Below are 22,014 nucleotides of genomic sequence, written 5' to 3' on the forward strand. Positions count from 1 at the left end.
CCATCTCCTTCCTTCTCCCTCCCTCCCTCTTTCCTCCCTCCCTCCCTCTCTCCCTTTCTCTACTTCTCTGCCTGTCTTTCTCTCCCTCCCTCTGTCCCTCCCTTCTTCTCTCTTCTCTTCTCTTCTCTTCTCTTCTCTTCTCTTCTCTTCTCTTCTGCTGCTCCTGTTCCCAGAGGCCAGTTTCCCCCTCCCCTCCCCTCTTTATATGTTCCCTTTCCCCTAATTAAAAAAAAAATCTCTCCACCTGAGCTCTGTTGCATGGCATCTTTCTCTCTCACACTTTTTTTTTAATTACAACAATAACTCTTGAGGTTAGACTAAATGTATTTTGCATGTTACAAGTTTATGGGGGGGGGGCTGGAGAGATGGCTCAGAGGTTGGGAGCATTGCCTGCTCTTCCAGAGGTCCTGAGTTCAATTCCCGGCCACCACATGGTGGCTCACAACCATCTGTGGTGGGGTCTGGTGCCCTCTTCTGGCCTGCAGGCATGCACACGGATAGACTATTGTATACATAACAAATAAATAAATACTTTAAAAAAAAACAAGTTTATGGGGGTCAGGGAGTGGAATGTGGTAGTTTGAAGATAATTGGTCTCCATAAATTCATAGGGAGTGGCACTATTAGGAGGTATGGCCTTGTTGGAATAGGTATGGCCTTGTTGGAGGAAGTGTGTCATTACAGAGGTGGGCTTTGAGGTCTATTTTGCTTAAGATGTGCTCAGTGCGGATACACTTCACTTCCTGTTGCCTGCAGATCAAGATATAGAGCTCTCAGCCCCTCTACAGCATGATGTCTGCCTGCACATTTACATGACCTGCCATGATGATAATAGACTAAACCTCTGAAACTGTAAGCCATCCCAATAAAATGTTTTCCTTTATCAGAGATGCCATGGCCATGGTCATAGTGTCTCTTCACAGGAATAGAAACCATAACGAAGACAGATGAGTTTTGAATCAAAAGTCAGCAGAGAAACACCTAAATTTCATCACAGACAAATAAAAATTAACAAATATCAGAGAATTTTCTACCCAACAGAGAGGGAATATATGTTCTTCTCAGTGGAACATGGAACCTCCTGTAAGGTTGTTCACAGTATAGGCCACAAAGCAAGCCTCAGTACAAAAACAAGATCCACCTATGTCTGCCTCACAAGTACTGGGATTAAAGAGGTCTGCCACCACACTCAGCAAAAGAGGAAATCTTTAAATTTCTGGAGTCAAAAAAAATGAAAATATACCGTATCAGAACCTCTGGGGTACAGCTGAGACAGTCCTGTTCTTAGTGGGGGAAAATATATAGTTATAAATGATTATATTTAAAAAATCAGAGCAGGAGATGAGGAAATGACTCAGTAAAGATGATTTCTGTGCAACATTCATGACCCCAAATCCCTCCCCCAAACCCATGTAAGGCAAAAAGAGAAAACCAATTCTGCGATTTCTTCTTTGACAACAACACATCTGCCATGACATCCTCACAGACACAAGCTTAGTGTACACCCTATAATCCTAGCATCTGGGAGGCAGGGGAAGGAGGATCAGAACTTCATGGTTAGCCTCAGCTACATGGGGAGTTAGAGGCCACCCTGGACTACATAAGATTCTGGCTCAAAGCAAAACAGAAGAAAATAAGATAGCAAAATAAAAGCCAGGCATTGGTGGCGCACACCTTTAATCCCATACTTGGGAGGCAGAGGCAGGTGGATCTCTGTGAGTTCGAGGCCAGCCTGGTCTACAAGTTCTAGTTCCAGGCTCCAAAAGCTTCAGAGAAACCCTGTCTCAAAAAACAAAAACAAAAACAAAAACAAAAGTAGCAAAATAAAGTCATTTCCCTGCAAGTAATCTTAACTAAACTCATTAGGTCACAAAACAAACAAACGAACAAACAAAAAAGGAAAAAAGAAGGAAAGAAAGAAAGCTCCATGAAAGTAGAAATGGGGAGATATGAAGAGGAAGGGAAAGAATAGAATGGGAAGGGAACACAAGAGGGTAATAAATAATTAAAATGCATTACATATATGTACAAATATGTCATCATGAAAATCATTAATATATATTTAATGAATGTATGTTAATTATGTTAATAAAAACTTTTTAAAAAGAGGTTGGGCAGTGTTTGAAGAATAAATCCAGTGGTATGGATAAGTCCCCCAAGATTCAGCCAATGGCTATGTATTAAAGGCAGTAAAACCTTTAAGAGGTAGGGCTCTGTCTTCAGGTTACTAGGGATTTCCTAGAAGTATGGTGGAATGACAGGTACTTCCTCATCTTTTCTGCTTCATGGCCCTGGGCTGAGTGGTTTGGCTCTGCCATAATCTCCCAACATGATACACCTTTAGCCATCAAAGAAATGAGGTCAACCAATCATAAACCCTTGAAACTGTGAACTAAAGGGGGCTGGAGAGATGGCTCAGAGGTTAAGAGCTCTGACTGCTCTTCCAGAAGTCCTGAGTTCAATTCCCAGCAACCACATGGTGGCTAACAGTCATCTGTAATGGGATCTGGTGCCCTCTCCTGGCCAACAAGCATACAGACAGAACACTGTTTTCATAATAAATAAATAAATCTAAAAAAAAAAGAAAGGAAAAAAAAGAAACTGTGAAGTAAAACAAACATCTTATTTTTATTGTACATGAGATTAAATCTAAAGTCTCAAGTATGCTGAGCAAGCATTCTGACAATATGTACATTCCGTGCCCTCTTTTTTAACATTAAGACATTTTCATGTCCCCAAGAGCCAAAGACCATCTAACAGAGGCCCCAACACCAGTCAAGAGATCTTTTGAGATGTTGGTCAGGGTTTCCCAAGAGACCCCCCAAGCATAGGTGATTGCTATTGCCTTTGGTTGCCCCCAGAGGTGGAAGGTTAAGTCCTTATTGTCGAAGACACCATGCACTTCAGACACATGGCCCAGAGGCCCCTGAGCTAGAACTGAGCTGAATGCCCCCTCCCTGAGGACTAGATTCATGGACCAGAAAGTACCACGAAAGGTTTTTAAAGGAGGGAAGCGAACAACAGTCCTACCTAGCTTGACACTTGGAAGCCACAATAACAACCATCATGGTATAGTGATCTTATGGTAACCAACAACTCATTAATTGGATAAGAAACAGAAAGAATATCATGCCTGGAACTGGAAGGTCAGTTACCCCAACTATCCCAACTATTCCAACTACCCACGGCTAGTGAATTCATGGATCTTGGAGGAGAATCTCCAACCACCACTTTACTAAGTCAGCACAATTACCAATTACATTCTAAATATTTGTCCTTATACCCACAGATAAGTATATTCCTTACCCCTCGTCAAGGAAACTTCTCTGCAACAGTGACCATTACAGAAAACTACAGCCAATCTAAATGCAGAACTGTGAAATATAGACCCAACTGATACATCTACAACTCAACTTCTGCACCTAAGGCTCTGGGATCGTTGCAAAAGAAGGAGCAAAATGATTGTGAATAGGGAATTTGCTGTGAGATTGTATCTCCATAAATGCCAGAAGCTACAACCATAAAGTCTACATCATGGCTGCCTAAACAGAAGGTGAACAAAGATGACACCAAGACACATGCACATGTGTCTGGGTGAGGAGGGAGCTCATGAGGCCTCAATCCTATACAAAGTGCTATGGGCAACTAAGGAACACTGAGAGCAGAAGAAATAGTTTTAGCCTGGGAAAAGCACTCCAATTTACTGTTCAATACTGTCTTAGTTAGGGTTTCTATTGCTGTGGAGAGACACCATGACCACAGCAACTCTTTTTGTTGGTGTTTTGTTCTTTTGTTTGCTTTGCTTTTCCATGATTGTCCTGGAACTCACTTTGTAGACTAGGCTGGCCTTGAATTCACAGAGATCTGCCTGCCTGCCTGAGTGCCGTGCTGGGATTAAAGGCACCACCACTGCCCAGCAGACCACAGCAACTCTTATAAAGGAATACATTTAATTGGGGGTGGCTTACATTTTAGAGGTTTAGTCCATTAACATGACCGTGTGGCATAGAGGCATACAGGCAGACATGTTGCTGGAAAAGGACCTGAGAGTAGTACTATCTCAACCTATAAGCAACAGGAAATGAACAGATACACTGGGAGTGGCTTGAGCATATAAGAGACCTCAAAGTCGGCCTCCACAGTGACACACTCCCTCCAACAAGACCATACTTACTCTAACAAAGCCACACCTCCTAGCAGTGCCACTCCCTATAAGCTTATAGGGACCAATTACATTCAAACTACCACAAACACCAAATGGTTAGCCTTGAAAACATATATATATATATATGTTTTACAAGTAACATTATATAGATTAAGCAGGTTGTATTTATAAATATATATATACAAATATGCACAAATAGGTATGTAGTAACAATTAAGAAAAAAGAGGTCATAAATTTGAAAGAGAGCAAGAGGTATGTGTATGTGGGGGTTGGAGGGGGGAAAGGGAATGAGGAAACGATGTAGTTAAATTGCTATCCTTGTATGTCTGTATAATAAGTAGGCACATGGATGCTAGGGCATGCTTGTGGAAGCTAGAGGATAATTTTGGTATTGATCTGGGACTAGAGAGCACATGCTCTTAAGGATTGAGCTATTTCTCTAGTCCCAGTTCAATGCCATGTCTTGTATGTTCTCATTTGCCTTTCTGGTCTGCTTTGTAAGAAGACCTTTTTAATTGTGAAGCCTGTGTCTTAGACTGCTCAGTCTGCAAAATAAGAAATAAACTTTAAAAAATTACTAAATGTTGGTCAGGCATGGTAGTCCATGCCTTTATTTATTTTTATTTTTTTATTTTTTGGTTTTTCGAGACAGGGTTTCTCTATAGCTTTGGAGCCTGTCCTGGAACTAGCTCTTGTAGACCAGGCTGGCCTCAAACTCACAGAGATCCGCCTACCTCTGCCTCCTGAGTGCTGGAATTAAAGGCATGTGCCACTACCACCCGGTTGGTACATGCCTTTAGTTCTAGCATTTGGGAGGCAGAGGTAAGGAGGATCTCTATGATCTATAAAAACCCTAGGACAACCAGAACAATATACAAGCCCTGTCTCAAAAAATAAACAAAAAGAGCTAAGTTATGAAGTTTTGTCGTGGCAGAAGATGAACTAACACAACTGGATGACGTCAGACTCTTGAAGGTAGGGGAGCAGAAAGTGAAAAGGACTAAATGGTCCTGGCATTGGAAGTTTAGTGAGAGGAGAGATGAATTCTAACAAGAAACTTGATGTATTTCTTTGGCTAAAATCTAAGGGAAATATGTCCTTGACACTCAGAGAATGTGGGTATTGAGCCAGGAGTGCTGATGCTGAGTTTCAATCACAGCAGGAGGCAGAGGCAGACAGAGCTCTGTGAGACTGAGGTCACAGTGAGACTGTCTCAAAGCACCAAAACCAAACACAACTACAAAGTAAGTTTTATGAAAATAGCCTTATGAAATAAATGTGGGTATGGAAAAGTCATATACACACATATATTAATACATAAATTATAAGATTGGTACAGTGGCACACCTGTATTATATATATAGTCTCTGTCTTTGGAAGGTGGAGGCAGAAAGATCAGGTCATCTTCAGTTTGAGGCTATTCTGGGATATAGGTAACCTAGTGTGGGGAGTCCTTCTGTATATGTGTTGCTTTTATCGGTTAATGAGTAAAGAAGCTGCTTTGGCTTGTGATAGGGCAGAATAGAGCTAGGCAGGAAAACTAAATTGAATGCTGGGGAAAAGTAGGCAGAGTCAGTGAGAGGCCAGGTAACCACCACCGGAGGAGAAAGACGCAAGCTGGTATTTGGATCCTTGCCTCATAGTAAAATATAAAATAATAGAATGGGTTAAATTAAGATATAAAAGCTAGCTAAAATATACTTAAGCTATTGGCCAAACAGTATTGCAAATAATATAGTTTCTGAGTGATTATTTCAGGTCTAGGTAGCCGGGAATCAACAAGCAGCTTCTGCCAACAGCAACCCTTTCTCAAAAAAAAAAAAATCCCCAAATTCAAACAAACTGAAACATTTTCTTGACTAAACTAGGAAAGGGAAAAGATTACACAATGCTAAAAGCAATTAATAGCACAGTTCATTTTTGATAATATTCCCCTACCACACCCAATAATAGAGATTGTACACAGGGCCCCTCCTACATGCTATACAAACACTCTATCACTGAGTCACATCCAAACCCATTTTTAGTTACTTTAAGACAGGATCTCACTAAATGACCCAGTCTGGCTCCAAATTTGTGACCCTCTCACCTTAGTCAGTCTGAAGTGGCTAGGATTATAAGCATGCACCACCATGCCCACCTGTGTATAAAATTACTGTTTGTTTTTAAAACAAGGTCTTACTAGGTAGCCCAAGCTGGTTTGAAGCTCACTATGTAGCAAAGGCTAGCCTCAGCCTTTTGTCCCCACGCTCCACTTGATATTAATTTTTGGTAGTTCTCATTTCTTCACTACAATACATGTATAAACAAGTGGCCATCAGCCAGGCAACCTGAGGCGGAGAACTTTTGTCTGATCCTTCTCGTCACTGCCTTCTGCTCAGGTCTCGGCCTTTTTTCCCTCTGTAAAAATACAAATATCTATGTTATTGTATTACTTTGTTAATTGTGGGACTGTATGTGAATTTTGAAAAATTAACTGGAAATGGATGTATTTGGAGTTCTTGATGAGGTTAATGCTACCACATTTTTGTGGGTTTTTTTTAAGCTCCCCATTACTTTTATCTACAAGAGACATAATTACTTGTTTGAAAGAACAGATCTCCAAAGAGGAAATACTCATTTTCTCGGGCTCATCATCTCTGCTTTGTCTTTATAAAAGACATACATTTTATGTATGGGTGTTCTGCCTGCATGTAGTTCTGTGAATCATGTGTGTACCTGGCATCCACAGATGCTAAAGGGGGAACTGGACACCAGGGACTGGAGTTATGGATGGTTATGAGACACTGTGTGACTGCTGGGAATTGAAGGTGGGTCCTTTGGAAAAACCGCAATGCTCTCGATTGCTGAGCCATCCCTCCAGTCCTTGGTTATCATTTTAAATGAACATGTATGTATGTGTATTTTTTCTTTCCTTCTTTTTCTTAGGCAGAGGTTGGTCTTGAACTCCTGATTCTTCTCCCTCCTCCCAAGTGCTGAGACTGTATGCACTACCACCACACCTAGCAAAGATTTTTTTAATGAGAAAAGTTATTCCAGGTTATAAACAAAAGAATGAACTGCTGTGGGAGACAACCGCGGCCGTCTAGGGGAGCAGCCTTGAATCTGAAGCATGGTGTCTGGTCATACCAGGCGCTTCTGACATGGGAGCTATGGGACTGTGGGAGCTACTGTCCCTACTGTTACTACAAATAAGACATAGTCAATGGCCAATGCTTCAGGGCTTGTACGGAGAGAAAGACTACAAGTTTAGAGCAGGTCTATTGCTTTGCTCAAGCTGGCTAGAATCAAATTGTTGTTTATAATGAAACCAAGGATCCCAGAGCAACAGCCACAAGGCACAACGGCTACATAAATTTCCCATGACTCATTCCCAAGACTGACATACACAACCACACCCCACATACACACACCCCTTTACTGAATCTTAAAAAAGATTAAGGCTTCGTTTCCCTTTGGTTCATAAGTAGCACATTTGACTTATATTCTAGCAATCCCATACATGACACACTTTTATCATCCCACAGCTCCAAGGAACTGGGGAAGTTTATTATTCCTGTTATATTGTGGTCCCAGCATGGAAGCTGTATTATTATTATTATTATTATTATTATTATTATTATTATTATTATTATTATTATTATTGGTTTTTCGAGACAGGGTTTCTCTGTAGCTTTGGAGCCTGTCCTGGAAGTAGCTCTTGTAGACCAGGCTGGCCTCAAACTCACAGAGATCCACCCGTCTCTGCCTCCCGAGTGCTAAAAATAAAGGTGTGCGCCACCACCTCCGACAAAGCTGTATTCTTAAAAGTTGCTTTTATTCCATGTCCAGAATTCAGTTTATGATGATCTATAGATTATTTTTGTTTTTACATGCATTTATTTACTTTGGGTGTGCAGGTCACAGAACAATTTGCTGGACCTGATTTTGGCCTAGAATTCAGGTTCCAAGGCTTGGCAGCCAGGGCCTTCATAGCATGAGCCTTGTTGCCAGTCCTAAGCTTCCTATTTTTATTTAGCTCTCTGACTCGGGACGTGACCCTTCGACACGTTGCCATCGAGCTTTCTGCTCAATAAGGAAAACATCCTCCATCCTGTCATGGGCCGAGTTAGTATACACAGACTCACCAGAAGCCTTGCTCATGTATTTTTCTCTTACACACTCCTCAGAACTTTAGGTCTCACAAACACCAACCTGGGCACACAGAGCATGTAGATTTGGGTGCTTTCTCAACCGTTTTGGGTAAGGCAAACAGTTCTACAACTGGAGCTTTGACAGCCCTGTTTTGTTAGACACTGCTTCTTGGACAGCCTGGGTCTGAGCATCTACAAAAGACCCCTCCCAGGAAGAGGAAAAAGAAACTCAGATATTGGGGAAGTAATTTCTGTCCTGCTTACTGGCTGGTAAACGGGAACTTTTATTAAAAACGGGCCTTTCAATTGTCCCTGCTCTCAAATGTGGACGATTGAACTAGAAGACTTCCCTAGTGTTCTCAGTGCTGACGTTTGGGTACAGGTGGCTGGGATTTGAAACCGAGGGGCCTGTGAATGAACTTGTCGCACGGTCTATTACTGTTATTTTTCCCAAGGACAAAGAACTAGTCACTGAATGCGAGTGTGGGGACCCACCAGAGTGGCCTCTCAGGAGTGTCAAGCTTGCAGTCCAATGCCTCTTCTGGTGGCAGGAGACAGATGACATCAAGCCCAAGGGCCAAGGAGACCCAGGCCGGATTCGTAAAGGCCCACCGAGGAAGAAGGCAGGGCGGAGGGAGCTGACGGAACCACGAAAGGACCTGCTAGGGCATGCGTGGGTGCGAGCGGGACGGCAGGCGCTCTCCCTAGGCAGTTCAACGGCAGGAGCGACCCCAACCACGACGACCAGGGAGGTCAGCAGCTCGGGACAGGCAAGAGCCGCCGTGTCACGTGACCAGGCTCCGGGGCGGGGACAAACGCGGCTCAGCCCGTCCGGCCCCGCCCGGCCCCCGCGCATGCGCGCCGTCCGGGGCGCTGAAATTCAAATTTGAACGGCCGTGGTCAGCGACAGAGCCGGCACTGTGGGCAGAGCCGACTGGGTGTGGGAGAGCCCGCCGCCCGGCCTCCTACCTTCCTCCGGAGCTGCGCCGAGCCCGCACTCACTTCTTTCCTCCTCTTGAATTTGAACCACCGGACCCACCGTCTCGTCTGCCACTCGTGAGGCCTGGGGCGATGGACCCGTTTACAGAGGTGAGAGACTCTGCGGGTGCTGTGAACCATGACCCCCGCAAACCCCCGTCCGCGCTGCCTGTCAGCGTGCGGCCCACCGGCTGGCCGCGCGGCGCGTGCGCACCGCGAGCGTGCAGCCGGGCGGAAGCCGCGGGGTCGCAGGCCGCCTGCCAGGCTTTGCGGCGCCGCCTGCGGCTCCGGCTGCCGCGGAGAAGACCGGGCGGCTTTAGACTCTGGGGTGAGGCAGGGAAGACAGGGCCTCAAAAGCCCGGCGCTGGCCGCGAACTCCTTCCTCCACCTCCCAAGTGCGAGCGCCGGGCGCTCTGGCGTGCCTCGGCCCTCCGGTTCCAGGTGACAGAGAGAGCACTTCCCTCCTTTCTCCGTCCCGCCTTCTCCCGGGAGAGAGCGGCTTGCGGTCGGCTGGGACCGGTCCTGCCGGAAAGCTGGAATAGTTGGCAGGGTGGAGTCTGCCCGGTGACTCGTACCGTGTGCTGGGAATCCGATGGGAGGTGATAAAGGGCTTCACCGGCCCTGAGGAGCTGTGCACTTAAAGAATCCCGTGATGAAATCAGCCAAGTCCCAGCGACCAGGTGCTCTAGCCGCGAGTTCCTTCGGACGTCTCTGCTCTGCTAACTTTAGACGTCTCATGAGCAGAATTAACACTGATTAAAAGGGAACAGTGTTTATTGTGTGAACCGGAATTATTAGCGTGTGATGGAAGGCTACTGTACTGTCCAGTGTTTATGTAGCACATCATTCCAACAGTGTCTTCCTCTTCTCTCCCTTGGGAATAGGGTCTCGTACGTTGTTAACCCTATTCTTTATCTCTAGTTTTAGCTTCGTGTTGCAGCTGTGCTCTGACATTAAGGAATTTCCCGTTGCTATTTGCCCACTCTTTTATTCCAGAACAGTTCCGCTTTTTCTTTTCTTTCTTTAAGCTGATTTGCAAATTTCAAGACTATGTTGTGAGTTTTGCAAAGTGGGCGTACGGTGTTTCTTTACTACATTGGAAAATGTCATAGAAGATAGTAATAATTTAATTTGGGTAGTGTACCTAATAGTTAAATTCACAAGCTAAGCCTAAGATATTGAGTTTCAACAATTAAAGGTTTCAATACGACCGTTGTGCTTTCCCCATGTTTGAAGTTCTCCGTTATTTTGAGGGAAACAACACTTTGTTAACTTTAACCCAGAAGAGGGCTGGAGAGATGGCTAAGCTGTTGGAAACACTGACTGCTCTTCCAGAGGACTTAGGTTCAAGTCCCAGCACCCATTCTCCTCTCACAGCAGTCTGTGACTCTGGTCTCAGGAGATCCAGTGCCTCCTTCTAGCCTCCACAGGCGCCAGATCCATACACATGTGGTACCCAGGAGTACATGAAGGCTAAAGACCCTTACACATAAAAATAAATGAACTGCAGAAAATTCTCGTGGAAACATCCAGGACATTGTGGCAGCTTTAGAGAATAGGGATGACTGTTCACCAAATACCTGTCATTTACAGTGAATCTCTGAAAGATTGACTTATGTCAGCTGGGCAGTGGCAGGCAGATCGCTGAGTTCAAGCCAGCCTGATCTACAGAGCAAGTTCCAGGACAGCCATGGCTACGTACACAGAAACTTTGTCCCAAAATATATATTTGTTTGCCTATGAGTTTGAATTTTTTATTGAAAGCATTTATTCTTAAAACTTGCATGTCAGAAGAGAAAAAACAATAAAAAAAGAAAAAAAAACAACAAAAAAGAAGAGAGAAGAAAAAAAAGAAAAAAAAATAAAGAAGAAAAAACAAAAAGAAAAAGAAGAAAAAAAAAACTTGCATGTCAGTAAAAATTACCAGAATTTTAGATTATATTACCATTAAAAATGATATTCCATATTACTAAAAGAATAAAATAGGGGCTAGAGAGATGGCTCAGTGGTTAAGAGCATTGCCTGCTCTTCCAAAAGTCCTGAGTTCAATTCCCGGCAACCACATGGTGGCTGACAACCATCTGTAATGAGGTCTGGTGCCTTCTTCTGGCCTGCAGGCATACATGCAGACAGAATATTGTATACATAATAAGTAAATAAATATTTAAAAAAAGAATAAAATTACTTTGAACAATGCTGTATGTTTTTAGTAATCGACAGGATCAACACACTTCAGAAGTTTGGTTGAAATTTGTACTTTTACTTAAAAATGCGCTTTGGAAGCTCGTACAAAACTCAGATAAAGAGAACCTTCCAGTCTGGGGCATTTTAGAACGTGCTTGGGAAATGTGCATGCCTTAACTTGTAGTTTATATTCTGAAAAGCGAGGTCCGTTGCTACTGGAATCACAGCTCTGACAGCTTTACCTTAATTGGTAATGAGGGCCCTGTAGTGAGCTCCAGCTTCGAGGTGCTCAGTGACAGCGTTCATAACATTTATGCACTGTGAAATGAATTTCTGATAAGGTTTTGTTTTTTTTTTGTCTAAAAAAGGACTAATGTCAATATAAATGACTTCTTAAACAAGTGTCTTACTCAAAACCATGCAACACAGAAAGTTATTAGGAATTATTTTTAAAAAACTTCGCCCAGAGTGATTCCTTACCAATGCTGTCATGAAACAGAAAAGAAATGAACCCATTGCCTCATTCTCTTACTAACTCCTGTTTCACATGCTACAGTCCTGGACAACACTCTTTCCCTCGGGCCTGTGCTCTCTGCTGCCCTGATGTCGGCGGTTCTCACTTTACCAGCCTTTTCTGCTGTATAAACTCACATTTAGTTTCCAGTTTGCAAGTTCATCTCTGGAGCTTCATTGCCAAATCACAAATATCACTTGCAACTATCTGTTAAATGTGTTTCCTTCCAGAATGTGTGCATTCTAAATGGGCTGTTTTCTCCCATTCAGACATGTTTTCTCCAACATCAAACATATTTAAAAGCATCTTGTTGAATTAACATATCAGAAGTTTTACTTTTGGTCAGGATTGAACACAAGTCCTTGTAAAGAATGAGCTACACCCCCACACCCCATTTGAGATAGGCTCTGTGCATCCCATATTGATCTCCAACTTTCTGTAACCTTGAAGTCCTGATCCTCCTGTTTCCATCCTCCGGGTGCTAGGGTTATAGGTGTACTCTACCACACCTTCCTGAAGGTGTGATGAAACAGTAATAGCATTTGAAGCTGTGGGTTTCGCTACAGCATTTCCATACGGATGTGTCGTTTTACTTTGTTTTACTTCATCCCTCTCTCCCACTGCTTTCCTTTTTACGTCCTCCATCCTATTCCTCTGGCTGGTTCCTGAAGCTCTATTTTTTTTTTAAGGAAAATATTTTATATTTAAATGATGCAATATAAAGAAGGTCTACTTAAAATACTGAGCACTTACATTTATGTAATTTAGAGGACATTATTTCTTGAATAAAATACCTTTGGCACTTAGTAACCTTATTTTGTTCTTTAGAGTATTTAAAATTTTCCTCTATCGTGTGAGTTTTGACTCCGTTGCAAACAGTAGAGCACTTGTGTGTATTTGAATGGCAAAACCAACCACATTCTTGTGTTGTGAACCATTGCTGTGCTGACTCAAGTACTTGACCGGAGGGAATGGAATGCTGGGCGTGTCCATGGTGGATATAGTTAGGGTGATGGTGTTTTCTCAGAGTGATAGACTTTATCAAAAGATTAGCAAACCGTTATGAATTTGTATAGCAGTCTGATCACTTTTGAGTTGATTGAAGAAGATTTCTTTAGGGGATGAAGGTCGTGGGCTCTTAAAATATTTTTTTTCTTTTTTACTGTGTATATATATTTTTTAATTTATTTATTTATTAAGGATTTCTGCCTCCTCCCTGCCACCACCTCCCATTTCCCTCCCCCTCCCCCATCAAGTCCCCCTCCCTCATCTGCTCGAAGAGCAATCAGGGTTCCCTGACCTGTGGGAAGTCCAAGGACCGCCCACCTCTATCCAGGTCTAGTAAGGTGAGCATCCAAACTGCCTAGGCTCCCCCTCATAAAATATTTTAATTGCCCAGCATTTTGATTGTCATTTCTTTCAGTGAACCTTAAGTTAGAAGAGGTATCTAAGTGCAGAGTTGCGCCTTAACCCAAATTTTATTCATGTTTTGTTTTGTTTTAGGTGGAGTCTTGCTTAAAGACCAGGCTAGCTGGAACTAGCTTTGTGTACCCCATGCTGGCTTCCCACTCCTGATCTCTCTACCTCCTCCTTCCTCAGCCTTGCGAGTACTGGGACAAGAGTGGCCACCACACTTGATAGGCCTTGTGCTCCTTCTAAGGCTTTCTTAAAGGAATTCAAATAAATAGCTTAATTCCTATCTGTATTAATTACTGCTTTATATATGCAGTGTAATGAATATCTATGCCTTTTAATTGTGTGCATTTGAGGGAGAGTAAATTGTTTTATATCACATTGGTTCAAATAGGAATGTCTATCAATTGAGAGTAAGAAATAAGGAATATTCATGAATTTATCCAGTGACTAGGATTTGAACTTACGATATTTTATATATTTATTAGTTTTTATTTAATAAAACAAGATATTTTAGCATTTTTCTCCTTGGGAAGTGTGTTATGAAAGCCTTCCTGTTTGGGTCACTTTTTTGCTGCTTGTCACAACTTCAGATCTGAGCATCTGTATTAGTTTTTTTTTGTTTGTTTGTTTGTTTGGGTTTTTTTTGTTTTGTTTTTTCGAGACAGGGTTTCTCTGTGGTTTTGGAGCCTGTCCTGGAACTAGCTCTTGTAGACCAGGCTGGTCTCGAACTCACAGAGATCCGCCTGCCTCTGCCTCCCAAGTGCTGGGATTAAAGGCGTGCGCCACCACCGCCCGGCCTGTATTAGTTTTGAAACTGTAACAAATTATAAATTTAGATGGCTTAAACTGGGTATTGTGTTGTACCCCTTCCAATCCCAGTACTCAGGAGGCAGAGGCTAGTGTATCTCTTGCGGGTTTGAGATCACCCTGGTCTACATAAGATCCAGGAGACCCTGTCTCAAATAAATAAATAAGTAACTCAAAATTTTTCAGTTCTATCGGTCATAGGTTTGAACTGGGTTTAATCGAGTCAGAGTCAAGTGTGGGTAAGATTTCATTCCTTCCGGAAGCTCTAAGAGAAAATCTGTTTTCTCACCTCTTTGCTCTAAGGTCACATTGATAGGACAAAGGGTTAGAACACAAGCATTTTTTGAAGTACCATTTTTCTGTCTAGCATACTGGCTTAAACAACAAGTACTTTCTGTTAAATATATTTTAATGGGAGATACTGGGGAAGGTGGCTCAGTGGCGAAGAGCTCATGTTGCTCTTGAAGAAGACTTGGGCTCAGTTCCCAGCACTTATGTGGCAATTCACAGCCATCTATAACTCCAGTTCTGGGGGTGACTGTCCTCTTCTGACCTCCACGGGCACAGGCATGCATGCTGTTCACCTACATCCAGGCATATACTCAGATTTTTTTTTTTAATTTTTCTTGCTGGAGATGGTTCAGCAGTTAAAGAAAGCTGTTCCGCAGAGGAGTGGAGTTCTGTTCTCAGCACCTACATTGAGTGGCTCACAACCGCTTCTTCTGGCCTCCATGAGCACTTAGATGGATGCATGTGTGAATTTTTACATGCAAACAAACAAAATTACATTATTTACTTGTGTGTGGGGGGGTGGTAGTGCATGCATGTCAGGCACATGTGGAATGCAGAAGACAATTGGTTCTTTATTTCTACCACAGGTTCCAAGGATAAATTCTAGCGTCAAACTTGGCAGCATATGCTTTAACCTACTGTGCAGTCTCACCATATTCCCTCCCTGCTCCTTCACACCCACAATCTTTTTTATTCCGTGACACAGGAGTTTGGCCAGTTGGGCTCAACTGGCTGTTTATCTGTTGGTTTTATCTGGCAGTTTTGTAGCGTTTCTGAGTGTTATAGAAAATTACCTGGAGCTAAATGCCATAATGCTGGCATTCGGTGGAGTTGTTTCTCGAGCATGCCAAACCTGGACTTTGCTCATGATGTGCCTGAAGGGGAACCCCAAACAGTGGGGGCTTCCTCCCTGACCCCTGATAAGCACAAACCACACCCAAACGCTTGTTTGCACAGAGAGGAAGAAAAGTTAAAGTGGCTGCTTTCTGACTCAGGCAGAAAACAGCGAATGACCTCATAACGTGTAATTTTTAAGGGAGGTCTGTGTGAGAATGGGCTAGGATGTGGTGGTAAAGGAGATAGGGTGTGAGGGGGAAGAGGAAAGGACAAAGGACTGCCTCTGGATAGAGAGGAGACAGACAGGGCCCATAGGCAAGTGGTGGTTTATACAGGGAAAGGGAACCCTGTGTTAGGATGAGGTGTTTAATTTTAATTGGCCATGTTAATGAGGTGAGCCAAAGGAGGCATTTTTTTCTTTTCTTTTCTTTTCTTTTTTTTCATGACAGGCTTTCTTTGTAGCTTTGGAGCCTATCCTGGAACTAGCTCTGTAGACCAGGCTGGCCTCAAACTCATAGAGATCCTCCTGTCTCTGCCTCTCGAGTGCTGGGATTAAAGATGTGCACCACCACCACCTCAAAGGGGGATTTTGATTTCTGGACTTTGGTACCAGGAGGAAGAAGTGGCCAAATAAGGGAATAGACATTGGTGGCTAGCTTTAGGAATGTAATTTAAAGGTTTTTAGTAAGGTAGAGGGGATGGGGGAGGAGCATGTGCCAGAGCCACATGCTCAAGAGGGCTAGTGTCCCTTCAGTGCCAGTCCAAGAAAGGGAGTGCAGAAACTGCAAGCCTTTTGGGGACTTAACATTGAAAGTCATACAGTGTGTTACTTCTGCCATATTTTATTAGTCAAAGCAAATCATAAGGCCTGGCCAGCCAACCCAGATTCAAGAATGATGATACAGAGTTCCTTTGTGTGTGTGTGTTTGTGTGGCTATGTGTGCAGGTGTGCATGCATGTGCACATGATGGCAAGGGTTTGATGTGTTTTCTTCCTCAGTCTTTCTCCACTTTATGTCTTGAGCCAGGTTTTTCACTGAGTTTCAGGAATCCTGACCTTGTCCCTCCCTAGTGGTTCCTGATGTATGCCACCATGCTTGGCTTTAAGTGGGTACTAGGGGTCCGAATTTAGGTCCTTAAGCTTGCACGGCAGGCACTTTATCCACTAAACTATCACCCCAGTCTCAAATTATACCTTTTGATTGGAACAAAAACTTGAAGCATTTTAAATCTTAGATAGGTGTCTTTACATACTGCTTATTAATATTTAGATTGAATCTCATAATTTTGATGTTGGGATACTCGTTCATCTGGTAAATTTTGGTTTGATTATTTGGGATTTTACCTTTGAAATGTGTTTGACTATTATCCTACATACCAGTTGTTGGTTTTAGCAGGTATCTAAGGTTTTGTGGACCTCTAGCTAACCTTCTGTTTTAACACTGGTATAATATAGAAGTTGCTTGAACGAACCCGTGCCAGACGAGAGAATCTTCAGAGAAAAATGGCTGAGAGGCCCACGGCAGCAGCAAGGTCTGCACATGCTAAGCGAGGCAGAGAGCCACTTTCAGAAGCCAATAATCAGCAGTCCCTCTCAGGGGGTGAAGGTAAGAGTGGGCAGGGGTGGGGAAGGGCTAAAAATGTCATGGATTTTGGAGGATATGAGCCCCAAACATTTTATTATGTACATAGAAGAACCCGTCTTTAGAAGACAAATGCAACAGCCAATGGGGCCAGGGCAGCCTTCTGTTATTTTTCAAGGCCAGAAGCCAGAACAGAGAACTTTTGTGTCTATGAAACTCATGCTCTTAACTTTAAAAAATTTAAAACTTTTTTTGGGGATTTACTTATCTTTATTTTATTTGTATAACTGTTTTACCTGCATGCGTGTCTGTGTAGCATATGTGTGCAGTGCCTGTGGAGACTAGAAGAAGGCACTAAAACCCCTGGAGCTGGAGTTCTAGACAATTGGTAGCTGCCATGTGGGTTCTGGGTTCTCTGGAAGGAAGAACGGAGTTCTCTTAGCCGCTGGACCATGTTTCCAGTGGGCATCTTCCAAGTTTTTGTTTGTTTAAAAGAATATATTGCTGTCTGTGTGGGCAAGTGTGCCCTGGTGCGTGTATGGAGACAGACCATAGGCCTATTCCTTAGATTGGTTTCCTCTCTTTACCTTTCGTGTGGGTTCTGGACAGCAAACTCAGGTTACCAGGAATGTGCAGCAAGTTTGTTTACCCACTGAACCATCTCACTGGCCTTTCATTCTAGTTTAAAATATTAATGTTCTTGGCTAGGAAGGTGAGTCAGTGGATAAAGTACTTGAAGCACAGTTGTAAGGACAGGAGTTTGAATTCCCAGCACTCATGTAAATTCTGGAACATGGCAAGGACACAGGAGGTGGGGACAGGGTTGTCACGGCAAACTGGACATCTAGTTTAGCTGAACTGATGAGCTCTGAGTTCAAGAGAGAGATCCTGCTTCCAGCTACAGTGATAAGATAGAGCACGTGGAGGAAGACACCCATTTCAACCTGACTGACCTGCATGTGCACCTGCACAGACCTGTGCCATGCACAGAAGAGCATGCGTACACATCTCCTCCACATACTCTTCCCGAGAGGTGCAGTGAGGCCGTGTCCTGGGTAAAGTGAAGCCTTGTTTTGAATGATGCCCTTAGGATCTCTCACATCCTGTACAGATGGCCATAGAAGTTTCAGTGATGAGATGCTAAATATTTGTGCTGGTTTGTTTGCTTGCTGTAGAACAGATAGTTCAGTTGCCCTCAGACCCATTTCTCTCCCCTTCTGCCTTACTTTAGCTATTGTCAATGAAAGGTTGTTTCACAAACAAAAAACAAACAAATCAGAAAGCCTGTTTTCTACAACTTAGTTTCTCCAGGCTTGATTTTTCTTCCCTTAAAATAAGGTGATTGAGCTATGAGATCCTTAAAGTTCTTTAGAGTACTTGGTATTCTTGTGTGTGTGCTGTTTGTTCCTGTTATCTTAAAACTCTATACAATCTTATGTGTGCATCTTGACAATGTTTACATTTATTTTCGTTGAGGGTTTTAACAGAAAAAAATGACATGTTTGCCCAAAAAAAGGTGGGTTTTTTTTTTGCCTAATTTCAAAGTTAATAAAAGATAGGTTTTTGCATTTTTCTTATAACAGAAGTAGCTCAAGTATTAGAGAAGTCTGATCCCTCATTAGTAAGTACCCACCTAGTTTTCAGACTGAAACTGCAGGGTTTCAGTGTGGGTTTTTGTTGTTCTTTTGAATCTAGAGAAATCTTGTACGAAACCATCACCATCAAAAAAACGATGTTCTGACAAAATTGAAGTTGCAGTTTTGGACTTGGAAAATAAAGAACCTGTTGAGCCAACTGCTGCAAAACCTTGTGCTCCAAGGCCTGAACCCCCTCAGGCCCAGCCCCCAGCACCAGCTGCCATCAGTGATTCCGCGGCTGCCCCAACATCGCTGCTCAGCATGGGCAGAGGGCTGAACTCAAGATCAGAAGCATCTGCCGCCTCCTCTGTTAAAACTCGAATGCAAAAACTTGCTGAGCAACGGCGCCATTGGGATAGTGATATAGCAGGTATTAAATGATATGGGTGGTCCTTGAATTTCTTTTGGTAAGATTCAGCTTGTAGCTGGATGTGGGGGTTCTTGTTTTTAATCCCAGCATCTGGGAGGCTGATACAGGAGGTTTATAAATTTGAGGCCAGTCTGGAGTAGCATGAAAGGTAAGTGCTTTTGTTTTATCTATATGTGTGTTCTTTGCTTCTAGATAATTGATATGCCAGGAATATATTTATAAAAAATGAATGAAAATGAAACATTCTCACCGAAGTAGATCTTGAGGTTCTTGAACTAATACAGAAACTTCGCCTAGTACTGAATTACTTTCCATTTGCAGTGAAAAAGTACTGGCCCTCAGCTCTATATTCTGGAATCCTATTCTTCGGTTCACTTATCAAATTAGAGACTAAGGTGTGCAGTGCTCCTTGGTAGGGAAGAAAGGTTTCTAAAGCACAGTCTCATGCCACAGTCTGGGAAAGGGTAAATGAGTGACCCTTCCCTGCAGGCCAGTTAGTGGTTCTGTACAGTGCTATTTTTGTCACTAACTGTATGGATTCCTTGACTTGTTGGGTAAAATCCTTGAAATGGCTTCCCATAAATACCTGTATTTGGAAAGGAACTGAGGTCCAGAGAAAATATAGATAGGAAAAACTTTAGATTAGCATCTCAAAAGTATGGGGAACTCAAGGTGTGCTTTTGTCTCTTATAAAACCCTTTAATTAGGGTGCATGGCCAGAACTAAGACAAAGCAATATGAATAAATTGATAAGCTTCATTTTTAATGTAAAAAAATATGGGTTTTCCAGTATGTAACTAGGTATACATCATGTATGCCTGGCCTGTTGAGCCCAGGGAAGGGTGTCAGAGCCCCAGGGACTGTTGAAAGCTGCCATGTGGTTGTTGGGAACTGAATCCAGGTTTTCTGGGAGAACAGCAAGTACTATTAATTGCTGAACCAAACAGCCCCTGCACCAAAAATTTAAAAAAACATTTATTTTAGTCCACGTATGCTTGTGTGCATATGTGTCTGCTTGAGTGTATACATGCATACAGCTGCACATCTGTGTCTATGTGGAGGAGAGGAAGAGGGCAGTGGGTCCGTCAGAGAGAGAGCCAGAGTTACAGGGTTGCAGGATCCCAGCTTGTTCTATGGTGTTGGGGTCAGAATAACAGTTCTTGTAATTGCACTGTAGGTACTCTTTTTTTTTTTTTTTTTTTTTTTTTTTTTTGGTTTTTCGAGACGGGATTTCTCTGTGGCTTTGGAGCCTGTCCTGGAACTAGCTCTGTAGACCAGGCTGGTCTTGAACTCGCAGAGATCCGCCTGCCTCTGCCTCCCGAGTGCTGGGATTAAAGGCGTGCGCCACCATCGCCTGGCCACTGTAGGTACTCTTAACCCTGAGCCATTTCTCCAGCTCCTCATTACTATGCTTTTTTTTTTTTTCAATTTTCAAGACAGGGTTTCTCTGTAGCTTTTTTGGTTCCTGCCTTAGAACTAGCTTTTCTAGACCAGGCTGGCCTCGAACTCACAGAGATCCGCCTGCCTCTGCCTCCCGAGTTTACTATGCATTTTAACTGAGATTTTGAGTAGTATTGGACAACAGAAAGTTTGAGGCGTCTTCCTGCCCCGCCTTTATTTATTTATTTGTTTGTTTATTTTAAAGGTTTTATTTTTGTAAGTGTAGGGGTGGTGGCATTCATGGGGAGTCAGAGGACAACTTGCAGGATTCAATTCTCTCCTGCCACCATGTGGTCTGGGAAATGGAACTCAGATTGTCACAGTGGTTCTCAACCTTCTTAACGCTGAGGCTCTTATACTTCCTCATGTTGTGGTGGCCCCCAACCAGAAAATTATTTTCGTTGCTACTTCTTAATTCTAATTTTGCTACTGTTATGAATCCTAATGTAAGTATCTGATAATGCAGATGGTTTTAGGTGACCACTGTGAAAGGTTTTAGGTGACCCCAATGAGGTCGAGACCCACAGTTTGAGAACCACTAATCTATACCCACTGAGCCATTTTATCACCCCTTGTTTTTAAGTAAAATGAACTTATTTCAGCACATATTTATATAAAAAGAGTTTATAAGGAGGAAGAACCTTTTGAAACAAGATTCCTGAGGTTTTAGAGGGGTGAGGCCGGGGTAGAAGCTTGGGCAGAAGGAGGATGGGGTTTGGGGTGTCTCTCTCTTAATTGCATATATAGAGAATGATTTGCCCCAAACCTTGGTTTCCTTATATACAAGGTTTTTGAACATACAGGCCTAGATCCTTCATCAGGTATTACTAGCTGAGATTTGTTACACATGAAATACTGAATTGTTCAACTCTATGCTATCCTAACAGCCATTTACCATAAGTAACCTTTATTTAAATTAATTAAAATTCCCCTAGACACATTTCAGTCCTTACACACGTGTTGAGCGCTACGTGCGTAGGTGTAGACACCTATTATCTTAGAGCTTTATGTTGGGCATCATTGGTCGACTTCAATTTTTAAAACAAAAGGATTCTGTAGGTTATAACTCAAAGAATTAAATGTGAAATATACAATAGTATCTTTAAACTGTAAAATATTTCATTTGTTTGTATATGAAACATATGTGTGCCTTAGCACATGTGTTCTCACTGTTGTGTCCAGCTTTACATAGGTTGACAAGATTCAGAATCAGCTTCCCATGCTTGAATTACAGGCACTTTGTCCATGGAGCTATAACCCTAGCACCCAGCCCTACACTGGTATTTTATAGCATCCATAACCTATTAAAAATAAATAAATAAATAAATAACCCAAAAAAAGTACATGTTAAGAGTGTTTCGGGGCTGGAGAGATAGCTCAGTGGTTAAGAGCACTGCCTGCTCTTCCAAAGGTCCTGAGTTCAATTCCTGGCAACCACATGGTGGCTCACAACCATCTGTAACGAGGTCTGGTGTCCTCTTCTGGCCTGCGGACATACACACAGACATACACACAGACAGAATATTGTATACATAATAAATAAATGAATAAATATTTAAAAAATAAATATTTATTAAAAAAAGAGTGTTTCAATTTGGATTAAGTACAATTTGATTTGAAAAACATGTCACATTTAAGTAATGTAATATTTCATGCATG

General features: G+C 42.6%; 1 protein-coding gene across 2 annotated transcripts in view; it reads left to right on the forward strand.

Annotated features, from left to right (window-relative positions):
• The first annotated feature begins 9,144 nt into the window (after positions 1 to 9,144).
• Anln (anillin, actin binding protein) overlaps positions 9,145 to 22,014 on the forward strand; it is a 62,076-nt gene continuing 49,206 nt past the window's right edge. Inside the window, exons 1-3 of one of the 2 annotated variants that reach the window (XM_075966518.1) lie at positions 9,145 to 9,388; positions 16,782 to 16,932; positions 18,604 to 18,915. In XM_075966518.1, coding sequence (XP_075822633.1) covers positions 9,371 to 9,388; positions 16,782 to 16,932; positions 18,604 to 18,915 — 481 coding nt within the window. In that variant the 5' untranslated portion in view covers positions 9,145 to 9,370. The remainder of the gene's footprint in view (positions 9,389 to 16,781; positions 16,933 to 18,603; positions 18,916 to 22,014) is intronic. The other variant, XM_075966519.1, reaches the window with a different exon arrangement.

Source organism: Microtus pennsylvanicus, chromosome 3 (assembly GCF_037038515.1).
Source record: "Microtus pennsylvanicus isolate mMicPen1 chromosome 3, mMicPen1.hap1, whole genome shotgun sequence".
In the NCBI taxonomy this organism is placed as follows: Eukaryota; Metazoa; Chordata; class Mammalia; order Rodentia; family Cricetidae; genus Microtus; species Microtus pennsylvanicus.